Source organism: Lagenorhynchus albirostris, chromosome 3, assembly GCF_949774975.1.
Source record: "Lagenorhynchus albirostris chromosome 3, mLagAlb1.1, whole genome shotgun sequence".
In the NCBI taxonomy this organism is placed as follows: domain Eukaryota; kingdom Metazoa; phylum Chordata; class Mammalia; order Artiodactyla; family Delphinidae; genus Lagenorhynchus; species Lagenorhynchus albirostris.
In genome coordinates, this window is record NC_083097.1 from 26,497,836 (window position 1) to 26,523,478 (window position 25,643).

The window sequence follows — 25,643 nt, forward strand, 5'->3', positions numbered from 1 at the left end:
CAGAGATACGGAAATGTTCTCAGACTAGCGATAACGGCTGTACAACATTGTGAACATATTCACTGTCACCAGTGGTAAATTTTACGTGATGTGTATTGAGAGCTGTGCTCCCTGAGTGAATGTGTAAACTCCATTTTGTGTAATATTTTTCCACTGTCCATGCATCACAAGCTCCACTACGACTTTCAGGACACATCATTAAGGCTGATCTAATAAAATGAGAATGCCTTCCTACAGTTTCTATCAAAGTTCTGTTGCTGACTCCTCAGGACAGGTCTTCTCAGGACAGTTTCTACTTCTCAGCCCCAAGGCCTGGCTAGAACAGAGAGTAGTGAAATTTCATATAATGCTGGATGGAGAAGCAGCCTATTCCCAAGTGTGTAGACAATTCATCTTGGTTTCTTCCCACAGAGCATACCCCTTCTCCTAGAGTCATCTATGAAAGGTTGACGGATGAAGACCCTCATGTTTATTCTTCTAAAACATTCTCAAAATGTTGTCTACAGATCCCAAGACCCTCCCTTACAGGTGGCCTGAGAATATTACTAAGATATAATTTGTCTTTTTCACTGTGTTGACATTGGCACTGATAGTGTTACAACTGCTGGTGCCTTGGTACCAACCAAGGTATTGCTACCAACAGCACTGGTCGCCACTGTATTCTTCACTGCCACAAACTTGAAGAAAAATAATTGTTTCACTTCAGAATGTCCATAATGAAGAACTAAACATTATGAATTATATTAATCTTGATCACTACATTTAATATTTAATACTAATATTTTTTCTATTCTGTGTGATGGAGTGGAAACAAAGCATGGAAGTGTCTGTCTCAGGGAAAAGCACCTATGAGACTGACTCGAGAGCTGAGCTACCTGCTGTATTCTTGTAACTGAAAGAGTGAATGACAGACAAACTACGGGTGTTCAGACTTCGGTATCTGGCACATTCATTCTTTAGGAAAAAAAAAAACAAAAAACAAGAATGAAGTGAGCCTATCCCCTTAAGGAAAACAACTGACAATTTGTTGCCAATGATAAAAGTTGAACTTTCAAGCAAAAATTAGAACTTTGTAAAACTAGTCTCTGCCTTTTTAGCTGGACAAATTCCCAATATTTAAAGACTTTCCTGATGAGACAGGGATGATATTAACAAACGTGATTTTTATCTAAGAAAGCATGTCAATATTTGGATGACCTGGGACTTCCCTGGTGGCGCAGTGGTTAAGAATCAATCTGCCTGCCAATGCAGGGGACATGGGTTCGAGCCCTAGTCCGGGAAGATCCCACATGCCGCGGAGCAACTAAGCCCGTGTGCCACAACTACTGAGCCTGTGCTCTAGAGCCCGTGAGCCACAACAACTGAGCCCACGTACCACAACTACTGAAGCCCGCGCGCCTAGAGCCCGTGCTCAGCAACAAGAGAAGCCACTGCAAGGAGAAGCCTGCGCGCTGTAACAAAGAGTAGCCCCCGCTCACCGCAACTAGAGAAAGCCCGCGTGCAGCAACGAAGACCCAACGCAGCCAAAAATAAAAATAAATTTATTTTTTTAAAAAAATTTGTATGACCTGTATAACCTAGTGAGCTAATACTTTCTAAACGACCAATGTATTATGTTTTTAAATCATGCATGTTTTAAGACCCATTCAAAGTACAAGACAGACCAATGGATTTTAATTTAGCAGTGAATGAAAAGTTCATTGACTATGTTTTCAGTTTCCTTATTGCAATTAATCTTTATGAAACCACCACTTAGCAATTTTTCGTTATACTGTCAAAGAATAATATTTTCATATTCTCTGAAAAGGCTATTAAATACTCCTCCCTTTCCCAAATACACATCCGTGTGAGGCTGGATTTTCTTCATGTACTTCAACCACACCCTAATATACCACAACAGACTGAAGGAAGTGAGAAGATGTGAGAATGTAGCTGTCTTCTATTTTCAAAAATGTAAAACAGTACTATTCTATTTTTTTGTTTTGGACAATATAGTTATTTTTCACAGAAATTTTTATGTTAACATGTAATGAGTTTTTTACTAAAATAAACATTAAGCAGTTTTTCAGTTTTAATTTCTAATATGGCAAATATCAACAGATACAACCACATAAACAAAAACTCTTTGAGCCCCTCAATGCTTTTTAAGAGTGTAAAGAGTCCTGAGACCAGGAAGTTTGAGAACCACTGCTCTAAATCAAAGGTGGCACACTGGTGGCACGTGAACCAACTCTGGCCCAAAGACATGTTTTTTAAACATCTGAATCAGTTGTGAACAGCTGCACACATTTAGAGATCGGGAAAACTCACATAAAAATCCATGTCTCTGATTTCTCCTGAGAAGTCTGGACATCTGGCAAGACCAGGCCCGTATTCCCACATGGCACAAACGGGCCGGCGGAGAAGAGCAGCCAGCCCTTCATCCAGGCAGAGGGTCTCTGCTTCATTGCAAGGACCACACTCATTACCCACCTGGCCTGCATACACTTCTGGGCATGTGACCCCTGCTTAGACATGTCACCTCCCATTACAGGAGTGACCTTTTTGGTGAACCAGCCATGTGCATAGCACAGCATTTGTCTGTAATTCTCATTCTGTACTCAATTCCCTGCAGGCTTGGCAACTCCCAACTGCCAATCAGAAACTGGAATAACTGCCAGGGTCTTGCTTTCTCTGATCAGTGACACACTAAATATGGCTCCCATCCCAGTCTATTCTGTGAAAACTAAGCAAGCTCTGCATGTTGTCTCTGGGAGGAAACTCGGCCATGCCCATTCAAGATTAATGGTGTGGGCCAAAAGGAACCTTAAACTCTACTACCCTTACGGGGTCGGCTCAGCCTCAAAACAATTTAGGTGTTAAATTAGGCTGGCTTTCAACACCAGACTGGCCTGTAATCCCCCAAAAGCTCTTTAAGGATGTCTCTGCTAAGAACTCCAGTGCATCTGTGAAAACTTTAGAACTCTGACCCCAGGAACCTCATTATCAAAGAGGCTCCTCTAGGGAGTCCCTAAGATATTTTTAGATTGCTCTTGGACTGAGGACAAACTCTTTAATACCAAAGCCAAGGGCTTTAAGTAGGATAATCTGCCAGGATGGGCCAATGAGCAAGCCATGCATTTAGGGTTTCCAGATGCACTTACTGGTATGCCATGACCATGGAAGCGTGGCACGTCCTCCTCAGGAAGAGGGGTGGGGACAACAAAGTATGCTGGCAACCTAGAAGAAAGAGATGTCATCGGTTTTAGTGCTGGAGTTAATTCATTAAATATGAAAGCTCAACGTCAATGAACACAGGAAGTTAAGCAGAGTGTCATGACATGGACCACGTTTCCCTCTTAAGAAAAACCAGTGCAGATGAACCGTCTCTGTCGAAATCAATCAGGAATCTAAATCCTAGCTCTGCCTCTGATTCTGTGTAACCCTAGGTAAGTTGCCCCACCTCTCTGGGTCTGTTTCCTCATGAATAAAATCACCATGGCAATGTACTCATCAAAATCCAGACTGTAGGAAACTAACTATCAGTCAAGTGGCCTGGTTTCTTCAAATAAACTGCAAGAAAAAGCTAATAGTGTGAGCCTCTATAGATTAAGAAGTTTAAGAAACCTATCAGTTTTCAAGATATCAATCTCATCGAATCTTTTTTTTTTTGGCTGCGTTGGGTCTTCGTTGCTGCACATGGGCTTTCTCTACTTGTGGCGAGCAAGGGGTACTCTTCGTTGCAGTGGGAAGGCTTCTTATTGTGGTGGCTTCTCTTGTTGTGGAGCACAGGCTCTAGGCACGCAGGCTTCAGTAGCTGCGGCACATGGGCCCTAGAGCACGCGGGCTTCAGTAGTTACAGCGCACGGGCTCAGTAGTTGTGGCTCGCGGGCTCTAGAGCACAGGCTCAGCAGTTGTGGCACACGGGCTTAGTTGCTCCACGACATGTGGGACCTTTCCAGACCAGGACTGAACTCGTGTCCCCTGCATTGGCAGGTGGATTCTTAACCACTGAGCCATCAGGGAAGTCCCTCACTGAATCTTGATTAATGATAAAACAGATAAAACGATGAAAAATAAATTGTTTTGAGAATTTATAAAACAATGGGAAAAATCTCAACACTTGACTGGGTACTGAATGATACTAAGGAATCAAATGTTAAATGTGAAAGGTGTGATAATGCTTTTATGATTATGTTTATAAAAAGAGTCCTTCATTCTTAGAGATGTAAAACTTAAACATTTATGAATGAAATGTGATGAGCTCTAGGATTTATTTCAAAATAGTTGAGCAGGACGGGGGAGGGGGAGGGTTGGAGTAGGTAGAGGCACAGAGACTAGCCATGAGTTAGTAACTGTTGAAGCTGGGTGACGGGTTAAAGGAATTCATCAAATTCTCTTTTCTTTTATACTGCTTGAAATTTTCCACTTAAAAAAATATCTTAAAGGTAATTAAAAGGAACAAAGCTCCCATAATATTGTGATGTAAAACCAGGTTTGGGAACAACTGGTCAAGGCTAAGATACCTCAGACCATTAAAACGTAGAAGAATTATTTGGCTTTAGAGGTTCCGAAGTGCTTGGAATATTTTCTTTCACGTCCGCTTGAGTGGGTGGGCTTACTATCCCTTCTTCAGGTGCTGTCACTGAAGCAAAAACCTCTTCACAGATCAATGACTCTCAAACTCAGGCTGCCTGTTAAAACCACACAGGAAGATTTAAAAATTCCCAGTGTCCAGACTCCACCGCAGAACTATGAAATATCAGAGGTGTCAAAGCTCTCCAGGTGTGTAATCAGGATGACAGCTGTTGTTCTAGAAGGTCCTGCTAGTCAAAGTGTACAGCAGCATTACCGGGACACTTAGAAGGAAAGCAGCCCCGGCCTACAGGAGCAGAATCTGCACTTTCACAAGCTCCCCAGGGGACTGGGCTGCACAGTCAACCATGAGAAGCAGCGCCTTAGATGGCAACTTACAAACAGACAAGTGTTTCCCAGCCCTCACAGGAGAGTTGCCCGTGGGCTTTGTGTAAGCCAGATTCTCAGCTCCTTCCCCAGAGGCTCATTCGACAAAGTTCGGATGGGGCCACACTGCTTTAAAAAATTTCCATGACTTCCTCTACTAGTGTGGTTGAACATTTCACAAGTTAATTGTGCCTTATGAACAGTCTTTCACCAACGGGGAAAAAAATGTCAGAACCCAGTGTACTAGCGTGTGTACCATGCAGTCACTGAAGAAAGGAGGCTGCAAAGAGAGGGACAGCTCTGCACCAGTGGGGAGGTTTCTGATGTCCCCTCCTGTCCCAGTGAACTCAAGGTGGTTCTACGGAGGCTCTGCTGGGAGACTCCCGATGTCTACAAGCAACTGACCCTCCCACCTGGGACAGCACTCATTTTAGTCACCAGGAGGAGTTTTGAATACAAAGTAAACAGCCTCTCCACATATAAGCTGACCTTATTCAAGGAAGGTTGTATGATCCTCTTAGGCACCACCTCAGTTAGGGTGAGGGAACCCCCAGAGCGACACCACCAGAGCAGCAGTGTCTTCCTGTGGCTGCATCAATTCCTAGGTTCCCCTGTGTTACACACTCCCGACAGGGTTGAGGACCTTCTTATACCTTCACAGGGAGGTGGCATGAAGAAAGCCTTTACAGGAGAAGGCAAAGTAGACACTCAGTTTCTTATTCTTATCCAAACTGGCCGGGGTCTTCTCTTACCACTGGGGCATTCGTTAATTTATTCACTGTTCCCAATTTATTGAGTGGGTCTTATAAGTCAGGCACTATACTTGGTACTGAGGATATAAAGATGAACCAAAACAGTGTCCTTGATTCCCCAGGACTGATGGGCTGCAGAAACAAACATTAACCAAATGGTGATACAGATAAGAATAAACTCACGATCGGAGGAGGTGCTAAGGAGAGAGGCACACAGTGCAATGAAAGCTCTCACGGGAGACCTCATCTAGTCTTGGGAAGACTCCCTAAAAGAGACACCTGGGCAGAGATCTGACCGGTGAAGTGGAGGTAACTCACTAGTAAAGCTGGACGCAAAAGGAGCATCCTAGACAGACCGCACAGGCAAGGCCCACAGGAGGGACTCAGGGTGGCTGGAGGGGTACACGCAAAGCTGGAGAGTTAGGCATGAGGCAAGCCATGAAGGGCCTGTTAGAAGTTTTATCCTCTCTACCATGAAGAGCAAGGAGCCAATGAAGCAGGGGAAGAATGGATGCCGCGGGCCAGAGTGGGGGGGGCCGTGCAGGCAGCTACCACAGTGCCAGGTAAGAAACAGCACAGCTTTTCCCGCATCATCCCTGTGGGGCAGAAGCGCAGGGGCGAGTGCATGGCTGGGGCAGTCCAGGGGGAGTGAGTCTGCACCGAGTGCTCTGAGCAGCAAAATCTCGCTGAGGCTCCATTCTCCCCCCGACCACTAATTAGAACCCCCTGACACCCCACTCCACCCACCTTCTCTACCTGGTATATTTCTGATGTGCTGCCACCTATGCAAATACCAATGAATTTAATCAGTATGTGGCAGGATCCTGGGAATGGGCATGCCTTCTATCAGTGTCAACATCACATTACGAAATATCACCTCCTAGGAGCAGGGCTTTCTGACCTCCTCCTGACTGAGCGCTTGTTCTCCCTTTCCAAGCTTTGTGACTATAAAGAGGGGAGGAGGGGCAGCGTGGGCATGGGGGGTGTGATCCGACACCTGCCCTGCAGGCCCCTCCCCACTGTCACCCTAGTTTGTGCTGTAACGAGAGGGCTAACCTTGTAAGTGTCTGAGACTGATCAAAATCAAAACTGATCTACTGGGGCTTTCCTGGTGGCGCAGTGGTTGAGAGTCCGCCTGCCGACGCAGGGGACATGGGTTCGTGTCCCGGTCCGGGAGGATCCCACATGCTGCGGAGCGGCTGGACCCGTGAGCCATGGCCACTGGGCCTGTGCGTCCAGAGCCTGTGCTCCACAACGGGAGAGGCCGCAACAGTGAGAGGGCCACGTACCGCAAAAAAAAAACCCAAAAAAAACCCAAAAAACCCCAAAATAACTGATCTACTGAAAAGGCCCCTCAGAACCTTAAGTACAAAATGCTCTAGGAAAATACTAATTTTTTGAAACTGTCAGCAGGGTGTTGAGGATTATGTTCCAAAACAGTAAGATTCAAGTTTCAAAAAAAGGATTACACAGAGTCATCCTTTAAAAATGTAGGTGAGATCACATCACGCCTCTGCTCAAACTCCTCCGCACTGCACTATAAATTCTGAAACCCTCCCTGCCCATCAGCACCCAGCCGGCCCTCTCCTCCCTGATCACACCTCCTACTGCTCTGTCCCCTGCTCACTCCTCTCCAACCCCTGGGCTCCTCGCTGTTCCTCACACAAGCCAGACAAGATTTCACCTCAGGGCCTTTGCACCTGCTGTTCCCTCTGCCTGACCAACCCTCCTGCCAACATCTCCAGCACGCCCCAGTCCCTGGCCTGATCTGTTTTTCTCCATAGCACTTATTACCTCTTAATACACTATAATTACTCACTTATTCTATCATCATTTTCTTCCTCTAGAACGAAAGCTCCATGAGGGCAGGGATTTTTAGGCTCTATCTTCAGTAGCCAGGACACTGTCAGGCACATAGGAGACCCTCAGAAATGTTTATTGAGGGACTTCCCTGGTGGTGCAGTGGTTAGGAATCTGCCTGCCAAAGCAGGGGACACGAATTCGAGCCCGGGTCCAGGAAGATCCCACCTGCCGCGGAGCAACTAAGCCTGTGCGCCACAACTGCTGAGCCTGTGCTCTGGAGCCCGTGAGCCACAACTACTGAGCCCACGTGCCACAACTACTGAGCCCGCGCACCTAGAGCCCGTGCTCCACAACAAGAGAAGCCACTGCAATGAGAAGCCCGCGCACCGTGACAAAGAGCGGTCCCCGCTCACCGCAACTAGAGGGGGCCCGTGCATAGCAACGAGGACCCAATGCGGCCAAAAATAAATAAATAAATAAATTTATATTAAAAAATGTTTATTGAATGAATAAATAAAACGCTTGATAAAAGGAAAGCAAATATGATATAAATTCAGAAATGCCTCTAAAAGTTTTACATTTAGATTACAGATATAATAATGGGAAGGAAAAGACAAATTCACTTCTGAATGTTTTAAGGGATACTTTAAGGGTTTCTTAAAAAAGCACAGTATCAATGTGGAGAAAGTGGAACCCTCATAACGTTGCTGACGGGAGTGTAAAAATGGTTCAGTGGCTATGGAAAACAGTCTGACAGTTCCTCAAAAGGTTAAACGCAGAGTTACTATATGACCCACCAATTCCACCCCTAGGAATATACCCAAGAGAACTGAAAATACATGTCCATATGAAACCTTGTATACTAATGTTTGCAGCAGCATATTCATAGTAGCCAAAAAGTGAAAAGAAGCCAGTGTCCATCAACTGATGAATGGATAAATAAAATATGGTATACCCATATCATGGGATATTATTCAGCAGTAATAAAACAATGAAATCCTGATATATGCTAAACGTGGATGAGCCTTGACAACATTATGTTAAGTGAAAAAAGCCAGACACAAAGACCACGTATTATATGGTTCCATTTATGTGAAATGCCAAGAATAGGCAAATCTATAGAGACAGAAAGTAGTTAGTGGTTGTCTAGGGCTGGGGCAGTGGGGAGCGGGGGAACGGGGAGTGACTACTAAGGGGTAAGGGGTTATTTGGGGGATGACGAAGATATTCTAAAATTGACCGCAGTGATGGTTGCACAACCCTGTGTATGTGCTAAAAAACACTACACACTTCAAACAGGTGAATCGTATGGCATGTGAATTAAATCTCAACAAAGCTGTTCAAAAAGCAAAGCACAACACTGAGAGCTTACCTTTCACAGACTTTATAGCCTTCATTGACACTCACTGCTTTGTACTTCATGTTGCCTTTGGTCCGCTCCAGCTCCCAACACCAGTCCTGAAGTGTGTCAAACATTACGGCATGGTTCTTGGGTTCAGTAGCTAACAAAACAAATTGAGAAAGACAGTAAAATCTTGTCAGGAAGCCCTGGTATTTTAATGGTGTGAAAGTGGCTCCGTGGGCCCCAACTTCCTCCACTAAGCCCATTTTTATCCCCACAGAATGAACTCACTGCTTCATCCTAACCTTGTTCCTTTTTTCTGTCATTCATCCAAAATTATGAGTGAGGCTCTGTCTTTTGTGCTGGGCGAAAGCAGCTGTTCTTGTTCCATTCCGTGCAAAAGTAATTTATAGCTCCATTTTCAGTCATCTGACCATGAGATAATTTATATAACATAAAAAGATCCTGTGCAGCACTAAAAGACAGGCTTGGCACAAATGCTAAAATAATAAAATATTTTTAGCCCTACCAATGTGTGCATAAGATGGCAAACTCATTTGAACAGCATGCCAGATTGCTGAGTGTGAAGCCTCCTTCAGTGTGAAGATGCACTGCCCGAAAGAGGCGTTTTCAGTGTGACACCTGGTTTCTGAGGGCTAGAAACAAATCAGACAGCTATGGTGAAGGTCAGGGCCTGCAAGCCAAGGGCCACATCACAGTGACGGGGACTTCTGTCCCTAACCTTGCCGCTACCTGCTAGGAGGAAGTGCCCAGGAGCACTACTCTTGCAGCCCAGCAGGTGTGTCCTTGGTCCTCTCCCAAGTCACAGAACAGCTTGATGGGGGTGACGGGTGCCAAACACCCTTGGGTATTTTCTTTTTTTTTTTGTGGTACGCGGGCCTCTCAGTGTTGTGGCCTCTCCCATTGTGGAGCACAGGCTCCGGATGCTCAGGCTCAGCGGCCATGGCTCGTGGGCCCAGCCGCTCCGCGGCATGTGGGATCCTCCCGGACTGGGGCACGAACCCGTGTCCCCTGCATCAGCAGACGGACTCTCAACCACTGCGCCACCAGGGAAGCCCAACCCCTGGGTATTTACACAAATCAGTTCATTCAAGCCTGTGCACATCTTAAAAAAACAAGCCTTGGGACCTCCCTGGTGGTCCAGTGGTAAAGAATCCACTTTCCAATGCAGGAGACATGGGTTTGATCCCTGGTCGGGAAACTGAGATCCCACATGCCACGGGGCAACTAAGCCCGCGCGCCACAACTACTGAGCTCGCACGCCTCAACGAGAGAGGCCACGTGCCACAAACTACAGAGCCCACACGCTCTGGAGCCTGCGTGCCACAACTAGAGAGAGAAAACCTGCGTGCCACAACTAGAGAGAAGCCCGTGTGCCGCAATGAAGACCCGACACAGCCAAAAAAATAAACAAATTTTTAAAATAAACAAAAATATCAAAAAAAAAAAATCAAGCCTTCCTGGAAAAGCAAAGTGTTTAATAAAACTTCCACCTAATCCTTTTAATACAAACAGATCATAGTACAAAGGATGATAAGACAAACAATGATTAAAAAACAACAGTTAAGGGGCTTCCCTGGTGGCGCAGTGGTTGAGAGCCCGCCTGCCGATGCAGAAGACGCGGGTTCGTGCCCCAGTCCGGGAAGATCCCACGTGCCGCGGAGCGGCTGGGCCCGTGAGCCATGGCCACTGAGCCCGTGTGTCTGGAGCCTGTGCTCCGCAACCGGAGAGGCCACAACAGTGAGAGGCCCGCGTACCACAAAACAACAACAACAACAACAGCAACAGTTAAGCTTACATAGCACTTAGTACACCAGGCACTATCCTGAGCATATTACATATAATAACTCAATCCTCACAACCCTACAGGGTAGGTAATATTATTTCCTCCATTTTACAGATATAGCACAGAAAGGCCAATTAACTTGCCCAAGGTCACAGAGCTAGGCAATGGCAGAAATGGAATTCAAACCCAGGCAGCAGTAAAGTAAATTTCCATAAAGTAATAAATGCAAATATTAATAAATTCCCCCATGGACATAAGTAGTAACAATACTCCTAGGACCTTTTAGCCAAAGTACATTTGTGAATTATTAAGCCTGAGTAAAATGAAAGATGTTCAGACTGCAAAGCACCCACCTCTAGAAACCCCTACTCAATCAAAAAGCAAATTGATCAACTCGCATCTATCAGCTATAACCTTTACTCATCAAAAAAAATGGAGGGTGGAAGGAGAAAAGAAGGCTAGAATTCAGATAGAATAGAAGATGCTATATATCCTGGGCTTTCTGGCACAAAAAGCCACCACAAGGTAATGAGCTCAGTAGTTGTGGCGCGCGGGCTTAGTTGCCCCGCAGCATGACCCTTACTGCCAGGGTCAGTCAAGGTAAGGGTTTCGGCACACAGATCAGCACATGCTGGGAAGCCGAGACACCGTCCTGTGCTGGGTCCAGACCAAGAATCAGGATATAAGGAAGTGGCAGAATTCCTAAAACTACAGTATGATTTTCAAATGTAGACCCAATAAATGTTTATGTGAATTACAGCAATCAACAAAGAAGTCATATTTTGTATATCTCATACTGCAACAAGCTGTTGTCAGCCAGCACCCAGCTAATCAGCAGTTATACATATGGCTACAGTGAAAAGACCATTCACAAACATGAACTTACTGAATTAAGGAACAAATTTTGTGTTGGCCTGAGAGTACTGCGAAGTGTACTTTACGTCAGTGGAGCTCTCTGAGCATAATCTGTCCTGAGTAAGCAGTTACACTCTCAATTAACCCTCATTTAATGACTGCGCCCTGTGTGCCATGCATTTAACAATTTGTAATTTTCACAACACTTCAAGGGAAGCATTAACAACACTATTCTTTGAAATGAGAAAACAGAGGCCCAAGAGTTAAGTGCCATCCCCAGGATCACACAGCTACTAGGCAGCTGGACGAGGATTTGAACTCAGGTGGGACAGACCTGGAAATTCACACCTTTTCTACTAGACCACCATAGTCCCCCAAATGCAAGCTACTCTCTCAGATATCTACATCTCTGCCAGTCCTGCTGCCTCAAATACTCCTGTGTGCCTACCGGCCACCCCACATCCTTCACCAGCAGTTCAGGACCAGCCTTCGCCCTCTGACAGCCCTCCCTCCCCCAGCGTGGTCGTTCCCTCCACCACAGGACACATCACTCTGTTTGACTTGAAGCTCTTAGAGGGCAGGGATTTAGTCCTGTTCATATCCCCAGGGTGCGTGACCCACAGCAAGCGTTCGATAAACATTTACCAAATGAGCAGTTAGCGACAAAGCAACTCTGCATTCCAGAAAGCATGATATATGCAGTTAAACTAACACGCCACCTCCCCGATGAAAGGCACATGGCACTCAGGATCAGTAAACATCAACTTCACGTTAAGAGTAATGGGCAGATAGGAAGGTAATGCACAACATGATAAATATAATTAACACTGTTGTACGTTATACACAAAAGCTGTTAGAGTAAATCCGAAGAGTTCTCATCACAAGGAAAAAAATTTTTTCTATTTCTTTAATATTATATTTATATGAGATGATGGATGTTCACTAAACTTACTGTGGCCATCATTTCAAGATGTATGTGAATGGAATTATTATGCTGTACACCTTACACTTATACAGTAATGTGTCAATTATATCTCAATAAAACGGGAAGAAAAAAATAAAAATACTGTTAATAATTTGGAATTAAAAAAAAAAGAGGAATGGACAGAGCAAGTGGACAGATGGAGGAGGAGAGATCCAGAGAAGGAAGAAGACAGACATCTGTGGAAACACTGTACAAAGCTAGGCATTATTAATAGCTAATTCAGATGACCACAGTTTCTTACTTAAAAGACTGCTCTCTTTTTCAGGGAATCGAATGGAAAACATTTGGAATTTTAAGTTTTCTAACCAAACTACTTTTCTGATGTGCTCTCTTAGGTACAACTGTTCCATTCCCCATCCCCCAAACATTTGCTATAAGGCATGTTCTGGTTGTTTAAAAACTTTCTAGAATGCAAGACATTTTTTAGGGTCTCATGAAATGAAACCAAGTGTATTAAAGTGAAAAACAGAATCCAGGGGCAGACAGAGTGATTTTAAACTTGTCTCAGTTTTGCTTCTCTATAGCCTCACATTCCCAATCATAATATATTGATTTTCTTTCATAAGCAACAAACAAATAATCCCTCACAAAAAGCAAACAAACCTAAAAGATAAGTTAAAGAAACAAAGGTCACAGGAAAGAAATAGAAACCTTTTTTTAGAAGAAATCTGAATGACTCACCCAAGCAAGAGGCGACCCACTGCTAGAGAAGAGGGGAACAAAACCCATGGATGGGTTTTCTCCCAGAAGTTGCAGGTAGGAACTGGAAGGGGCCTGCCTACCTGCGGATGAAAGCTTACCTGTGTGGTTTTGTGCTGCAGTCGCGTAGGAAAACAGAAACAATCGTTTCAGCAGTTTAGGGGCCTGGGTATGATGGATTATGCCACTGACAATCTGGAAAAGAACCAAGCGATGGATACAGTCATGCTTTTGGCAGATAAACACTGAGAGACAAGACCCAAGTTGTCTAGGTCTCCGTAATGCTAATGGGCTCCGATGGGCAGCATGCTAACTAACTCTCATTGAGGTCTGTATCTGTGATGTGATCTCTTGAAATAATGCCAAGTAAACAGAACGCTAACCATTTTGTCAGGCTTTTAAGAGCTTTGAGTTTCTAGGGCAATTTTTAAAACACAGTCTAATTTCTCAAAAACAAAGCACTAAAAAAACTTAAGTCCCATTTTCAGATACTCCAAAAATCTGACATGTCAAAGATATATAGCTGACCAGATAATAACCAAGATGCTCAGCTATTCTGTTCTACTTGTTGTGGCCTTAAGGATCTTCTTCTAGAAGATAAGGCAATCAATCCCTCATGTTTTTTGTTTGAAGTTCCAAACAAAAGTATGTTCGGATAGATGACTAAAATCATCATTCAAAATAAAGTTTCTGGCTTCTCAGGGAATTTTCCAAGTCTACACCACTCTTTTTCCTGCTCAGAACAGATATTGGAGTCATGTTTATTATTCTAACTGATCTACCACACTATCTGAAAGAAAACTAAGAGTATACCTGAAAAGAAGGCTTAACTCACTGCAGCCAAAGACAACAGATAAACTGGTCTCTCCCTAGATTTCCCCCTGATGTATCTACCATGACAGTGGCAAGTCTGAGACCTTCAATATCTTAAGAGAAATCTTGGAAGCTACAATAACCATTGTGACCAGTTTGCCCAGTTACACGTCTCAATTTGCTGCAGTAACCTGATTAAGTAAGGGACCAAAAGCACAGGCTCATTTGGTGACTCGCTTTGCCCATGACCGTGTACCTCCCCCTTCTTCCACACGTAACCACGACCTCCCAGATGTCCACTCCTTCATGCCGGGAGCTGGGGGTCACTGCTGCTGCCTTCTGGAAAGGCTGTCAGAGGTGGGGAAAGGGGGTTGCTTCTAGCTGCTCCATCCCCCCCTTCCCCTGACGGCCTTCTGATCCTGGTTTACCACCTCCCACCCTCTGCAGGCTCTGGGAGTGAACACATTATGAACTGAAGGATTAAACGCAGCCATGTGCCAAGATAATATAGTCCTGCTCTACCAAATTCTCTCTCAATTCTAATCAAAGCACATGCGATTATAACCAATGTCAACTTTACAGAATGAAAGGCTCCCCTCAACCTTCGTGCAATGGAGGCAAGAACTGAAGTGGGGAAAACCTGATGGGAAATAAAACCTAAAAACACATGCGACTAGTTACCCTTTTGACTTCCTCTTCTTTTGTGTACCTCAGACAAAAGTGGAATACCCGGAGGTCTTTGCAGTGGATGATGAGTTTCTCAGGGTATTTCTTCAGCTGTCCAAAGAGAGTCTTTTTTTTCTCATCAAACACTACACATCAACAATGAAATCAAGAAGGGAAATCATGTTATAAGACAACAATTAAATGCTAAAGAAACAAGGTAGACTATTAACTTCCAAGGGCGCCTCTCAAAAGTGAGAGGAAAGGCACCAGCTTCTAAGTAACTGTCAGCAGGGCCCAGTCCCATCCAGCAGGGGCCCTGTTCTCTGGAACAGCCAGGGTTCCTCACTCCTCCCCAGGAAGCACAGACCCAAATGGACTGGCCACTGTTGGCAGAACTGACTCCTGCAGAAAACCCAGCTCTGAAAGCTGAGATTACGAAAGATGGGAGATCACTAGGGATCTGCTTTTGGGACAGTCAACTCCCAGGTTTATAGCTAGGGCCCCTCCTAACACCCTCCTCCCTTTCCCAGAGTTTGCACCACGCAGCACCTCTTGGTGCTGGGAACACCATAAATGGCTACTGAATGATTTCTGACAAAGCCCTGACTACAAAAACAGAGAAGTGGAGCCCAGAGAGGCTTTGTTTAGTCAGAAGAAAAGACACCCGAGTGTGGTATGACAGACCTTTATCAGGTGAGCCTTTAAAGTGAGATCTGCACAGCTAACATTGACATATGATCAATATCTATCATGTAATAGCACCGTGGAGTATTAGAAAGAACAGGTTCCATGTTCAAGTCCAAGCTCCTCCAGCTAAGCGACCCCAAATAAGCCACTTCGCATCTCAAATTTATCATCCATAAAACTGATTTAAATAAGATAAATATGTGAAGAAATTTCAGTAAACTATAAAGGACCAAAAAAAAAAAAAACTCATCATTATCAGCTATACTTTCAGAGGCTGGCAACACCCCAGGGGAAAACATACTCACCTCCATAAATCTGATCAACACAGTGGAGGGTAATGTCATTTTCTCCTATAACCTTATTCTTAAACTGCGTTTCCTAAAAAATTCAAAAGGAAACAACTGTGATTCCTTGCTATGCACTGTGACATTTACAGGTAAAGCAAATCACCATCCTCCACGTACATATAAAGAAAAATGGGGAGTGGGTGGGGGAAATGGGTGAAGGTGGTCAAAAGGTACAAATTCAATTATAAAACAAGTCCTGGAGATGTAATGTACAGCATGGTGACTAGAGTTAATAATACTGCATTGTACATTTGAAAGTTGCTAAGAGGGTAGATCTTAAAAGTTCTCATCACAAGAAAAAAATTGTTTAACTATGTGATGTGATGGATGTTAACTAAACATATTGTGATGATCATTTCACAATATTTACATACACCAAATTCATCACGTTGTACATCTTAAACTAATACAACGTTAAATGTCAATTATATCTCAGTAAAGCTAGAAAAAATAAATGAAAAGGTATACATCCTACACAAACAAACAAGGAAATGTAGTCACATCCCTAGGAAAGGGACGATGGAGTGAAGTGTGTGAGAAATGCTGCGCAACACTTGTTTTCAAACCCAGGCAGGACATGCCATTGCCGGCTGCTCCCAGGCCAACCCACCAGGCCGCATGCACAACACCCTGAGAGATGCTGGCAGGTGGCGCATAGGTTCAGATTTCTCCACACAAATGTAGACAGGTGAGTGACAGAGCTACGAGAAGGCAGGAAGAAAACCCCAGGAGATTCAAGCTCTGTAAATGCTGCCTCTGTACAGGACTAGGAACCAGGCTGCTACAGCAACAGCTGCACAGAAGCCCACGCTGTCAGGTGGCAGGGTGCTGGCGTGGCCGGGCCAGCCAGTTCCCATTACCACCAGCGCACCCTGAGGGGTGCGGGTGTTCCCTCCTCACTCCACTGCTCACTCTGCCTAAGGAGGACAAGCCTTACAAGCACAGAGCAAACACGAAGTAAACCCAAACTCAGTGCTGCATTCAGCACCAGTGTCATAACTGAATTCAGTTCCTAAATTTGAGGAAGAGTTCAGTATAGAGAAAACATGGGGAACTAGTATATTTGGGGAGATGTGATTCCCATGAGTGATAGGTACTGTGCTGAAATACAGAAGAAAATTAAAAGCTGACGGCGTCAACCTACGAGGTCAAACGCAAGCCAGCGTGACGTGAGGCACTGGTGGGAAACTGCAGGGTGGTCCTCCCGCCGAAAGGAGATCCCAAAGGAGAGAGAGCAGACTAGTGGTGAGAAAGACTCTGGCCTTTGTGTTTACGTGCGTTAGGGGCGAGTTACTGAGAAGCTGGGAGAAAAGACAATGGGGCCACCAATGCAGTGCTCCCACAAACTCAACCAAGTGCAGCTCACACATACATCATTATCCAATGCAGATTCGTCATCGCCCAAGAAAGCAATCTTGAAGTCTGTGCAGACAAGCCTCCCATAGATTCCACGCTGACAGGAGTCTTCCTGGACACACTTCAGTACTGTGCTGGCTTCACAGAGCAGCTGTTCACCTGATCAAAACCAAAACAAGTCCTCCTTAGAGTCCTCAGGCAACATGCAGAACGCAAACAGTACAAGCTTCCCGGCTCTATTCCTGTAAGACAAACACACACTACAACACAGCACACGGGAGCTGCAAAACCTAGGGGAGAGGACGAAGCAGAGTGGGGACTGCGGAGACGTGAAATCACAATGACTCAGGTACACTTCTACATGGGGCACTTCTCTATCTTCTCACTGTGAATAATGGACGTGTCCAAACAGGTAGAAATGATCTCGGCTACACTTACAAACACAGATCTTAGTGCTTTCATCACCTGGACCCAAGCAGAAGTTCTGGAGAAGCGGTACCCAAGTGAGCAAAGCCAGAAGGGCTGGCCAGTGAGCTCTGGCACGTAGCTCTGGAGCCCCCCTTCCTGTGAGGGTGGGCCATTCCTCACCCCGGAACTGCGGAAAGAGGGCGGGTGCCTCCCTGGCCCGGGGCCCTAAGGCAGCTTCCTCAGGCACAGAGGGTGCAGCACGACTGCACTCATTCTGGCTCCACGGACAAGGATGGGAGGAAAAGGGAGGTCAGAGGTTTATGGGAAAAAAACCTGTTTCCTCTCTTTCTTAGTTGAGAGTATTTCCTCTCAGTGTGTCACCTTTCCTGCTCTATCTGCAGACGCCCAGCAGCATGAGAGCTGTATTTCCTGGTGATAGAGAGTACTTCTCACTATAGTCAAAAAGATGAGGATTTAGGGATAGGCAGGAAGTGGAGAGGCTCATGAGGGCTGGATGCCTGCGTTAAGGGCAGGAAAAAAAGACGGATACAGGGGAAATGAAAAACTAAGTGTAAAATTAAAAAAAAAAAAAAAGAAGACTAAGTGTAAATACTTTGTGACAAGAAGGAAAAAGGAATTTTCTTCTCATCCAACAGGTAACCATCTTCTCCTTAGAATCTCCCTCTGGATACTTCCTTCAATGTCTTTAAATTTACCATTTGGCTCAAAATTCATTTATTCTAACTTTGAATATGAAAACAAAGAAGAATTCCAGACACTGAGATTATCAGGGGACACATATTATATTTAATCTTGCTTTTTTTCTCTCTTCCAAGGGGTTAATTACAATGGAAATACAAGAAGATGGCTCTGTCACCAGGTCAGCCTCTACAGAGACCACCGGGCTTGAAGAAAACAGTGAAGTCAGGGCCTCATTAGGGTTTAAAATAGTCCCAGAAAAAGTGCTTCAGCTGAATCCGAGGTAGAAGACACGTGAGCAAGGCTTCCTGTGCTTTCAACTCCTGGTGTAAAACAACTTTAATGGTGAGCCTCTCCCAAGACCAGGCAAGCCATATGGGTCCATGGTCAGGCAATGGAGATCAGAAGTTGGCACACAGGGGCTAAAACGACATCCAGGAGAGGCTCTGCAAGCATGGCGACCTGCACCACACTTGTCAGTTTGTACGTTCAAAGTCTCAGGTCATGGGAGGCACGAGCTGGAAAAGATCATAGTCTAGTCTAGGAAACCTGGGCTGCACACCTAAAAGAGGCCGTCAGGAATCCAGGGGAATGGAGAATGTACATAACACTAAGCTAAAGACAAAAGTAAATTTCAGAATCTACAATATAACCCAAGAAGAGGAAATACAATAGGATATATGGATTGAGGTTTAGGCCATTATAATAGGGAAAAGCCTTTGAAACTTAAAAACATTTTTTAAAAAGTCAGAGATTCTGATATGTTTACCAAATAAGGTGGATCAGTCAGAAACTTGTACATATTCATATCCTCTCAATAAAATGGAATAAAATGAAAAGAACCAGAATGAGGACTCAATTGTTTTGGGAAATGTATCTAAAAATACTTATGAAAAAAGCTATTTGGGACTGGAAAAAAGAAAGTAGCAAAACAATCGAACGCACAACTCACTGGATAGCCCCATATATGGAGGCTACACCACCAAGAAGTTTGTTTCTGAATTCAGAAATGATTAAAACTTGGCTTAAGCTACAGAGTCACTCTCCTCCATCAGAAAGAAAGAAAGAGAGAAAGAGAGAGAGAAAGAAAGAGAGAGGGGAGAGAGAGAGAGAGGGAAGAGAGAGAGAAAGAGAGAAAGAGAAAGAAAGAAAGAATGAAAGAAAGAAAGAAAGAAAGAAAGAAAGAAAGAAAGAAAGAAAGAAAGAAAGAAAGAAAGAAAGAAAGAAAGAAAGAAAGAAAAAGAAAGAAAGAAAGAAAGAAAGAAAAAGAAAGGAAGGAAGGAAGGAAGGAAGAGAAAGAAAGAAAGAAAGATAGAAAGAAAGGAGGGAGGGAGGGAGGGAGGGAGGAAGAAAGGAAGGAAGGAAGGAAGAAATCCAACCAATCCAGGCTCCTTGGTGATGACCGAAGAGCAAAGCCCTGGCAGCCCCAGCGTTTGATTAAACCCCAGCAGGGGCTGGGTGTAGGGATCTGCAGGGGACCAGGATCTTCCTGACTGGGGACCAGAATACTGGATGGGGCCAAGTAAGGCACCCTGAAAAAAGACCTCATTTGCTTACAAAAGAGGTGAGAATTTCCCATGTTTATTTTCATCAGCTATGGGGAAGGGGAAACAAAAATTCTTTGTAGCTGTTGAACTACTCAGTCCCAGGTACGCAGTTACTGAACTAAAGACATTGATATTTTTGTCCAACTCATTACTGTCACACACTGTCTGGATGAAAACAAAGGAGTTTATATATAGTGCTACTAGGGATGACACAATTTATCACTGGCTTTGAATTGCACATGAGGTAAGATGCTAAGATGACTGTTACCTGGCAACAAGTGAAGAGTTACTTCCTTCTCTGTTACTTCCTTTTCATTTGTGTGAATTTCCTAAAAGAGAAGAGAAAGGGGTAATATTTTTGTTTATTTAAGGGCTCAAAATGAATAACATAAAGCCACACTTTCATAATACACACTAGAACATCATATTCACTCAGGAGCTTTTTGTTTATGTGAAAAGCTAAGTTTTGTTTTGTTTTTTAATTGAAGTATAGTTGATTTTTACACTGTTGTGTTAAGTTTTTTTTTAAGTATTTTTAACTAAAGGAAGTCAGAAAATTTCAACAAGTTGGTTCAATGTATTACACTAATTATTTAGAATTGACAACTATCAGTTGTCCCAAGTGGAGGGACAGGGATGGGCACTCCCCATATAAAGGAACAAAAGTCACAGAGCAAAGGAAAGCAGCTTAAGCAGAGTCAGAAAGAGAATAGAAGACAGTCCACAGAATGATTCCCCCCTTTCTCCAGTGAGAATCAAGGATCGAAAACAAAAGAAGATTGTTGTGTGCTTTTGAGAGAAAATGAACCTGCGTAAAGGGCTTGAAGGTAAGAACAGGAAACTACTGGACTGGCCAAAAGGTTTGTTCGGTTTTTTTCTAGAAGATGGCTCTAGTAGCACTTAGTTGTCTTTAACTTCATTTGAAATAATTCTGCTAGATTGTATGTGACAGCTGTCATATCAGCGTGCATTTAAAAAGACTTACCAAAATTGGTGAATTTTTGTGTAGCCATTTTAATATTGAAGATGGAAGAAAAAAGCAACATTTTCAGCATATTATGCTTTATTATTTCAAGAAAGGTAAAAATGCAACTGAAATGCAAAAAAAGATTTGTGCAGTGTATGGAGAAGGTGCTGTGACTGATCAAACGTGTCAAAAGTGGTTTGTGAAGTTTCGTGCTGGAAATTTCTTGCTGGACGATGCTCCATGGTCAGGTAGACCAGTTGAAGTTGACAGCGATCAAATTAAGACATTAATTGAAAACAACCAATGTTATACCACGCGGGAGATAGCCAACATACTCAAAATACCCAAATCAAGCACTGAAAATCATTTGCACCAGCTTGGTTATGTTAATCACTTTGATTGTGTGGGTTCCACGTAAGTTAAGCGGAAAAATACCTTCTTGACCGTATTTCTGCATGCGATTCTCTACTTAAATGTAATGAAAATGTTCTGTTTTTAAAACAAATTGTGACGGGCGATGAAAAGTGGATACTGTACAATAATGTGGAACTGAAGAGATCGTGGGGTAAGCAAAATGAACCACCACCAACCACACCAAAGGCTGGTCTTCAACCAAAGAAGGTGATGTTGGGACTTCCCTGGTGGTGCAGTGGTTAAGAATCCGCCTGCCAATGCAGGGTACACGGGTTCCAGCCTTGGTCCGGGAAGATCCCACAGGCCGCAGAGCAACTAAGCCCGTGCGTCACAACTACTGAGCCTGTGCTCTATGAGCCCCCGCACCTAGACCCTGTGCTCCACAACAAGAGAAGCCACCGCAGTGAGAAGCCCGCGCACCGCAACAAAGAGTAGCCCCCGCTCACCGCAACTAGAGAAAGCCCGCACGCAGCAATGAAGACCCAATGCAGCCAAAAATAAAAATAATAATAGTAATTTAAAAAAACAACAAAGAAGGTGATGTGTATATGGTGGAACTGGAAGGGAGTCCTTTATGATGGGCTCCTTCTGGAAAACCAAACAATTAATTCCAACAAGTACTGCTCCCAGTTAGATCAACTGAAAGCAGCACTTGATGAAAAGCGTCCAGAATTACTCAACAGAAAACACATCATCTTCCATCAGGATAACGCAAGACTGCATGTTTCTTTGATGACCAGGCAAAAACTGTTACAGCTTGGCTGGGAAGTTCTGATTCATCTGCCGTATTCACCAGACACTGCACCTTCGAATGTCCACTTATTTTGGTCTTTATAAAATTCTCTTAGTGGAAAAAATTTCAATTCCCTGGAAGACTGTAAAAGGCAACTGGAACAGTTCTTTGCTCAAAAAGATAAAAGGTTTTGGGAAGATGGAATTATGAAGTTGCCTGAAAAATGGCAGAAGGTAGTGGAACAAAGGGTGAATATGTTATTCAATAAAGTTCTTTGTGAAAATGAAAAATAAGTCTTTTAGTTTTACTTAAAAACCAAAGGCACTTTTTGGCCAACCCAATATGAATGTATCAAGTCAATAGTGAGCCATCTACTCTGCAGCATACCAGGGCTCAGTAAAGGAGGCCGGGAACATATTTCCTCATTCTAAGTTACCTAAAACCATACGGCAGTGCAATGGGATGCAATCACTTCTAATAAGGAATCAAGGCCAGGTTCTGTGTCACTGTTTCTCAATAAAAATATCTTCAAATGCTTCTATGCTGGGTTCAGTGTTTATCAGATATTCAAAGATAATTAGCAATGCTTAATGAATTAATGGACCAAAACAACAATCATAAATGGCTGTTAACTTTAAGACGTTCAACAGGGGTTACATCTTTATGTAGATCTTTCGTTACTTTCATAAACAAATTTATCCCCATACTAGAATATTCATGTTATACATTCTTCTGTTAGCACCTATAATATTATTTTTTAAGTACCCATGTGCATGCTTATCTCCCTCTCTAGGACAGTGTTTCTCCAACTAGGGCTTGTATCTATTAGTGGGTTGTAAATCAATTTCATGGGTCAAAATCAAATTTTTCCATAATAAGAATAAAAAATATCATAAAGTAAAAAACTGGAAAAAGAATGACTGTTAACATAACAAAAAGAGAGGCATGTTGGGCCCCCTCATCAACCTACCACACCATCTATGAAGAATTCTTGCCAAAATATCTGATCTCAATCTGCTTGAGCTGCTATATCAACCTACCAATTTACAGGTTGAATACCGGGACAGAGAAACATGTTAAATGACACCATGGGGATGCAACCAATCAAATCCTGACTGTGGGAAATTCTACAACACACAACCAGCTCTGTCAACAAATAAAAATGGAATATTTTTGGTCTGTTCTGGGTAGAAGTGTCTGGTTGGCATGAGTTTTCTGAATTTGTTGATTCAGGCTGAAGCAGGGCACTAGAAGAAACCTGGGTACGTCTGAGGCAGGGAGAGCCCAGACAGCCCGTCCTGAGGCTGAGGAACAAGAGCAAAGTCACGGTGTCTTCACAGAACCTGTTTTGTGTGTGGTCTGTTTTGGAGACGACCGTGATTTCCACCCCAGGAGATGCCAATCAATCAAGCCTCTCTGAGGCAGCGTTCTCAAAGCTGTGGAGCGGCAGGTCATCTGGGGAGCCTGCAGACACTCAGGCCCCAACACAAGCCTGAGCAATCAGAGTGCGGGGCATGCAGCTCGGCCTCAGGTTTTGTAGAAGCTCCCCAGATGACCCTGATGCATTGCTCTAGGTTACACGAGAGGGACTGTTTTTGCATATGTAAATGCTATGAGTGTTTTGGTAACTCAGAAATTCTCATTGAGAGTTTTCATCATCTGTCATTGACAAAGAACTGAATTAAAGCACAAGTATTTTTGACAGGTTTATCATCTTTCTCTGAGGAAAGCAAAGCTATTCATTAAATTCAATCAGCTGTTAGAAAACTCTAGCAATCATCTTTAGCGCTTGGAACTGAAGCCAGCACGGAGAAGACTACCCTATTGTTACGTCCGAGGAAGTATCATCTTCCGATAATAAAGATGTTATACTACCCCAAACTACCTACATACATCAATTCTTGAAATGGTTAGTGATATTCTTTGTTTACATTCCATAAACAAGACAGTTAGGAGACATCTTTTAGAACTCTGTCCTACCCCAAACGCCCCTTCCCCAGACAACTGTCCCCTGTGCCCCACCTCCAGGAGAGAGTCACTGCCTCCCCATTACCTGCGTGGGCTAACAGACAGCAGTACCAGCAAACGGCTAATCGTTTTATCTCCCCATTAATTTGGCTGAAGGGCCAAGAGAAGCTAATCAAACTGGCTGCTTCAACTACAGACCTGCAGATTTGGCCACAAATATGGAGCCACAGAGAAAGCTGTTCTGCAAAGAATGAGACACGTGAAGAAGATACGTGGAGATAAAAGCCCAACCCAGACACATAAGCAGTCACAGCCTGGACTCCATGGCTTTCCAGGCTCTAGCGAGGCCCACCCTCGCCTCTGGCCCACAGTTCCATGAACCACACCTGTATCTTTATAAATGGATCCCCTCGTTAGCAAAAACTACCTACAGTGGTTCTGCTGATTGTCACCAACGGCATCAACTTAGACCAACTGCACTAACAACTGAAAAACCACAGATGACAGAATCACGTCATGCAGCATGTCAACGTGCAATATATCCGGGGCCGCAGGATTAGGAATCAATGTCAGAGCCACCGATCTCACGAGTAAGACTGGCAGGGGAGAAGGGAAGCGGGAGCTGCACTGCCTGCTTCGTGAGCCTGAGTATTCGCGCCCAGGAAGGAGGCAGGGTCCCTGGTGGCCTTCCCTCACCAGAAATGGCAAAGGAAGACTCCCACAGACCTGCTCTCCATTCTAAAACACTGTCACAACATGGCATGTTCTCAAAGGGATGAAAATGAATCCACCAGAAGCATTTCCTGGGAGAGAAAAAAGAAAATGACTGGAGACATTTTCCCCACTCACCCTCGTCTTTGTAAAATGCCCCAGAAGCTTAGTACACATTTTTCATTTTAAAAGTAGGGACTCCTCTTCTCTAGAATGATGTTAAATACGTTCTGATGTTGGCAACAAGCTGCTGACCAAAAATTGATCTGTGAAAAGGGAAAACCCACCAAGCTGCTAAGTCATGGAGGAGTCACATATCTCATGAAGCATGTGGGAATTTCAACACCGGCTAGGGGGACAGAAAAACCACCAAGATTCCTAACAGTGCTCGACTTCCTACTAAAGCTGCCACTATTCATCAGACTTCCTTCAGCTGCAGAGAGGGAAAGGAGAGGTCAGAATAATGCAGTAAGATATACACCGCTGCTGACAAGCCAGCCTCCAAAAATAATCTAACCACCCAGTGCATGTGAGCCCCTGCCTCGAATGCCATGAAACAGATGACAAGACTTTACTTATCCAAAACACAGACCGTGCAGCAACCTCATCTATTTGGAACACTGCTGAAAATCACAAAGTGAAAAAGACTTCCGAGCAGTAAAGACAGGTGTGTCCAAGTTTGGGCACAGCAATCAAAGCCCTCCCCAAGCTGTCAGTCCCAGCTTCCACTTCGACCAGATGCTTTTAACTATAATGATAAGAGCCAGCATTTATTAAGCTCTATGATGTGCCAGGTAAGTATACTTCATTAGTACCTCATTAATCCTCACAACTCTAGGACTGGCGTTATCTCCATTTTACAGGTGAAGAAACTTAGGCTTAAAGAGGTTCAAGAACTTCCCTTTTATAGGAAAATAAGTCACTAACCAAGGGTTCGGCCCAAGCCCCGACTAACTCCAGAGCCCACATTCCTCGCTGCTGTGTCCTAGTTCCAATAAACATGGTCTCCAGTTTCCTACCACAAAAGAAAAAAAGTCATCACAGCCATTGCGTATAACAGAAAACCAGTCTCCTGTTACAAAACTGATTAGAACAAATCAGAAAAATTCCCTTAAGAAAACTGTACTCCACTGTACAAGGATT

The 25,643-nt window shown here is 44.0% G+C and overlaps 1 protein-coding gene across 2 annotated transcripts in view; it reads right to left on the bottom strand.

Annotated features, from left to right (window-relative positions):
- MTMR12 (myotubularin related protein 12) overlaps positions 1-25,643 on the bottom strand; it is a 66,020-nt gene that overhangs the window by 19,238 nt on the left and 21,139 nt on the right. For both annotated transcript variants that reach the window (XM_060146925.1, XM_060146926.1), the window contains exons 2-8: positions 19,976-20,036; positions 17,070-17,212; positions 15,656-15,728; positions 14,679-14,809; positions 13,286-13,379; positions 8,869-8,998; positions 3,144-3,219 (exon numbers count right to left, since the gene is read on the bottom strand). In XM_060146925.1, coding sequence (XP_060002908.1) covers positions 3,144-3,219; positions 8,869-8,998; positions 13,286-13,379; positions 14,679-14,809; positions 15,656-15,728; positions 17,070-17,212; positions 19,976-20,036 — 708 coding nt within the window. The remainder of the gene's footprint in view (positions 1-3,143; positions 3,220-8,868; positions 8,999-13,285; positions 13,380-14,678; positions 14,810-15,655; positions 15,729-17,069; positions 17,213-19,975; positions 20,037-25,643) is intronic.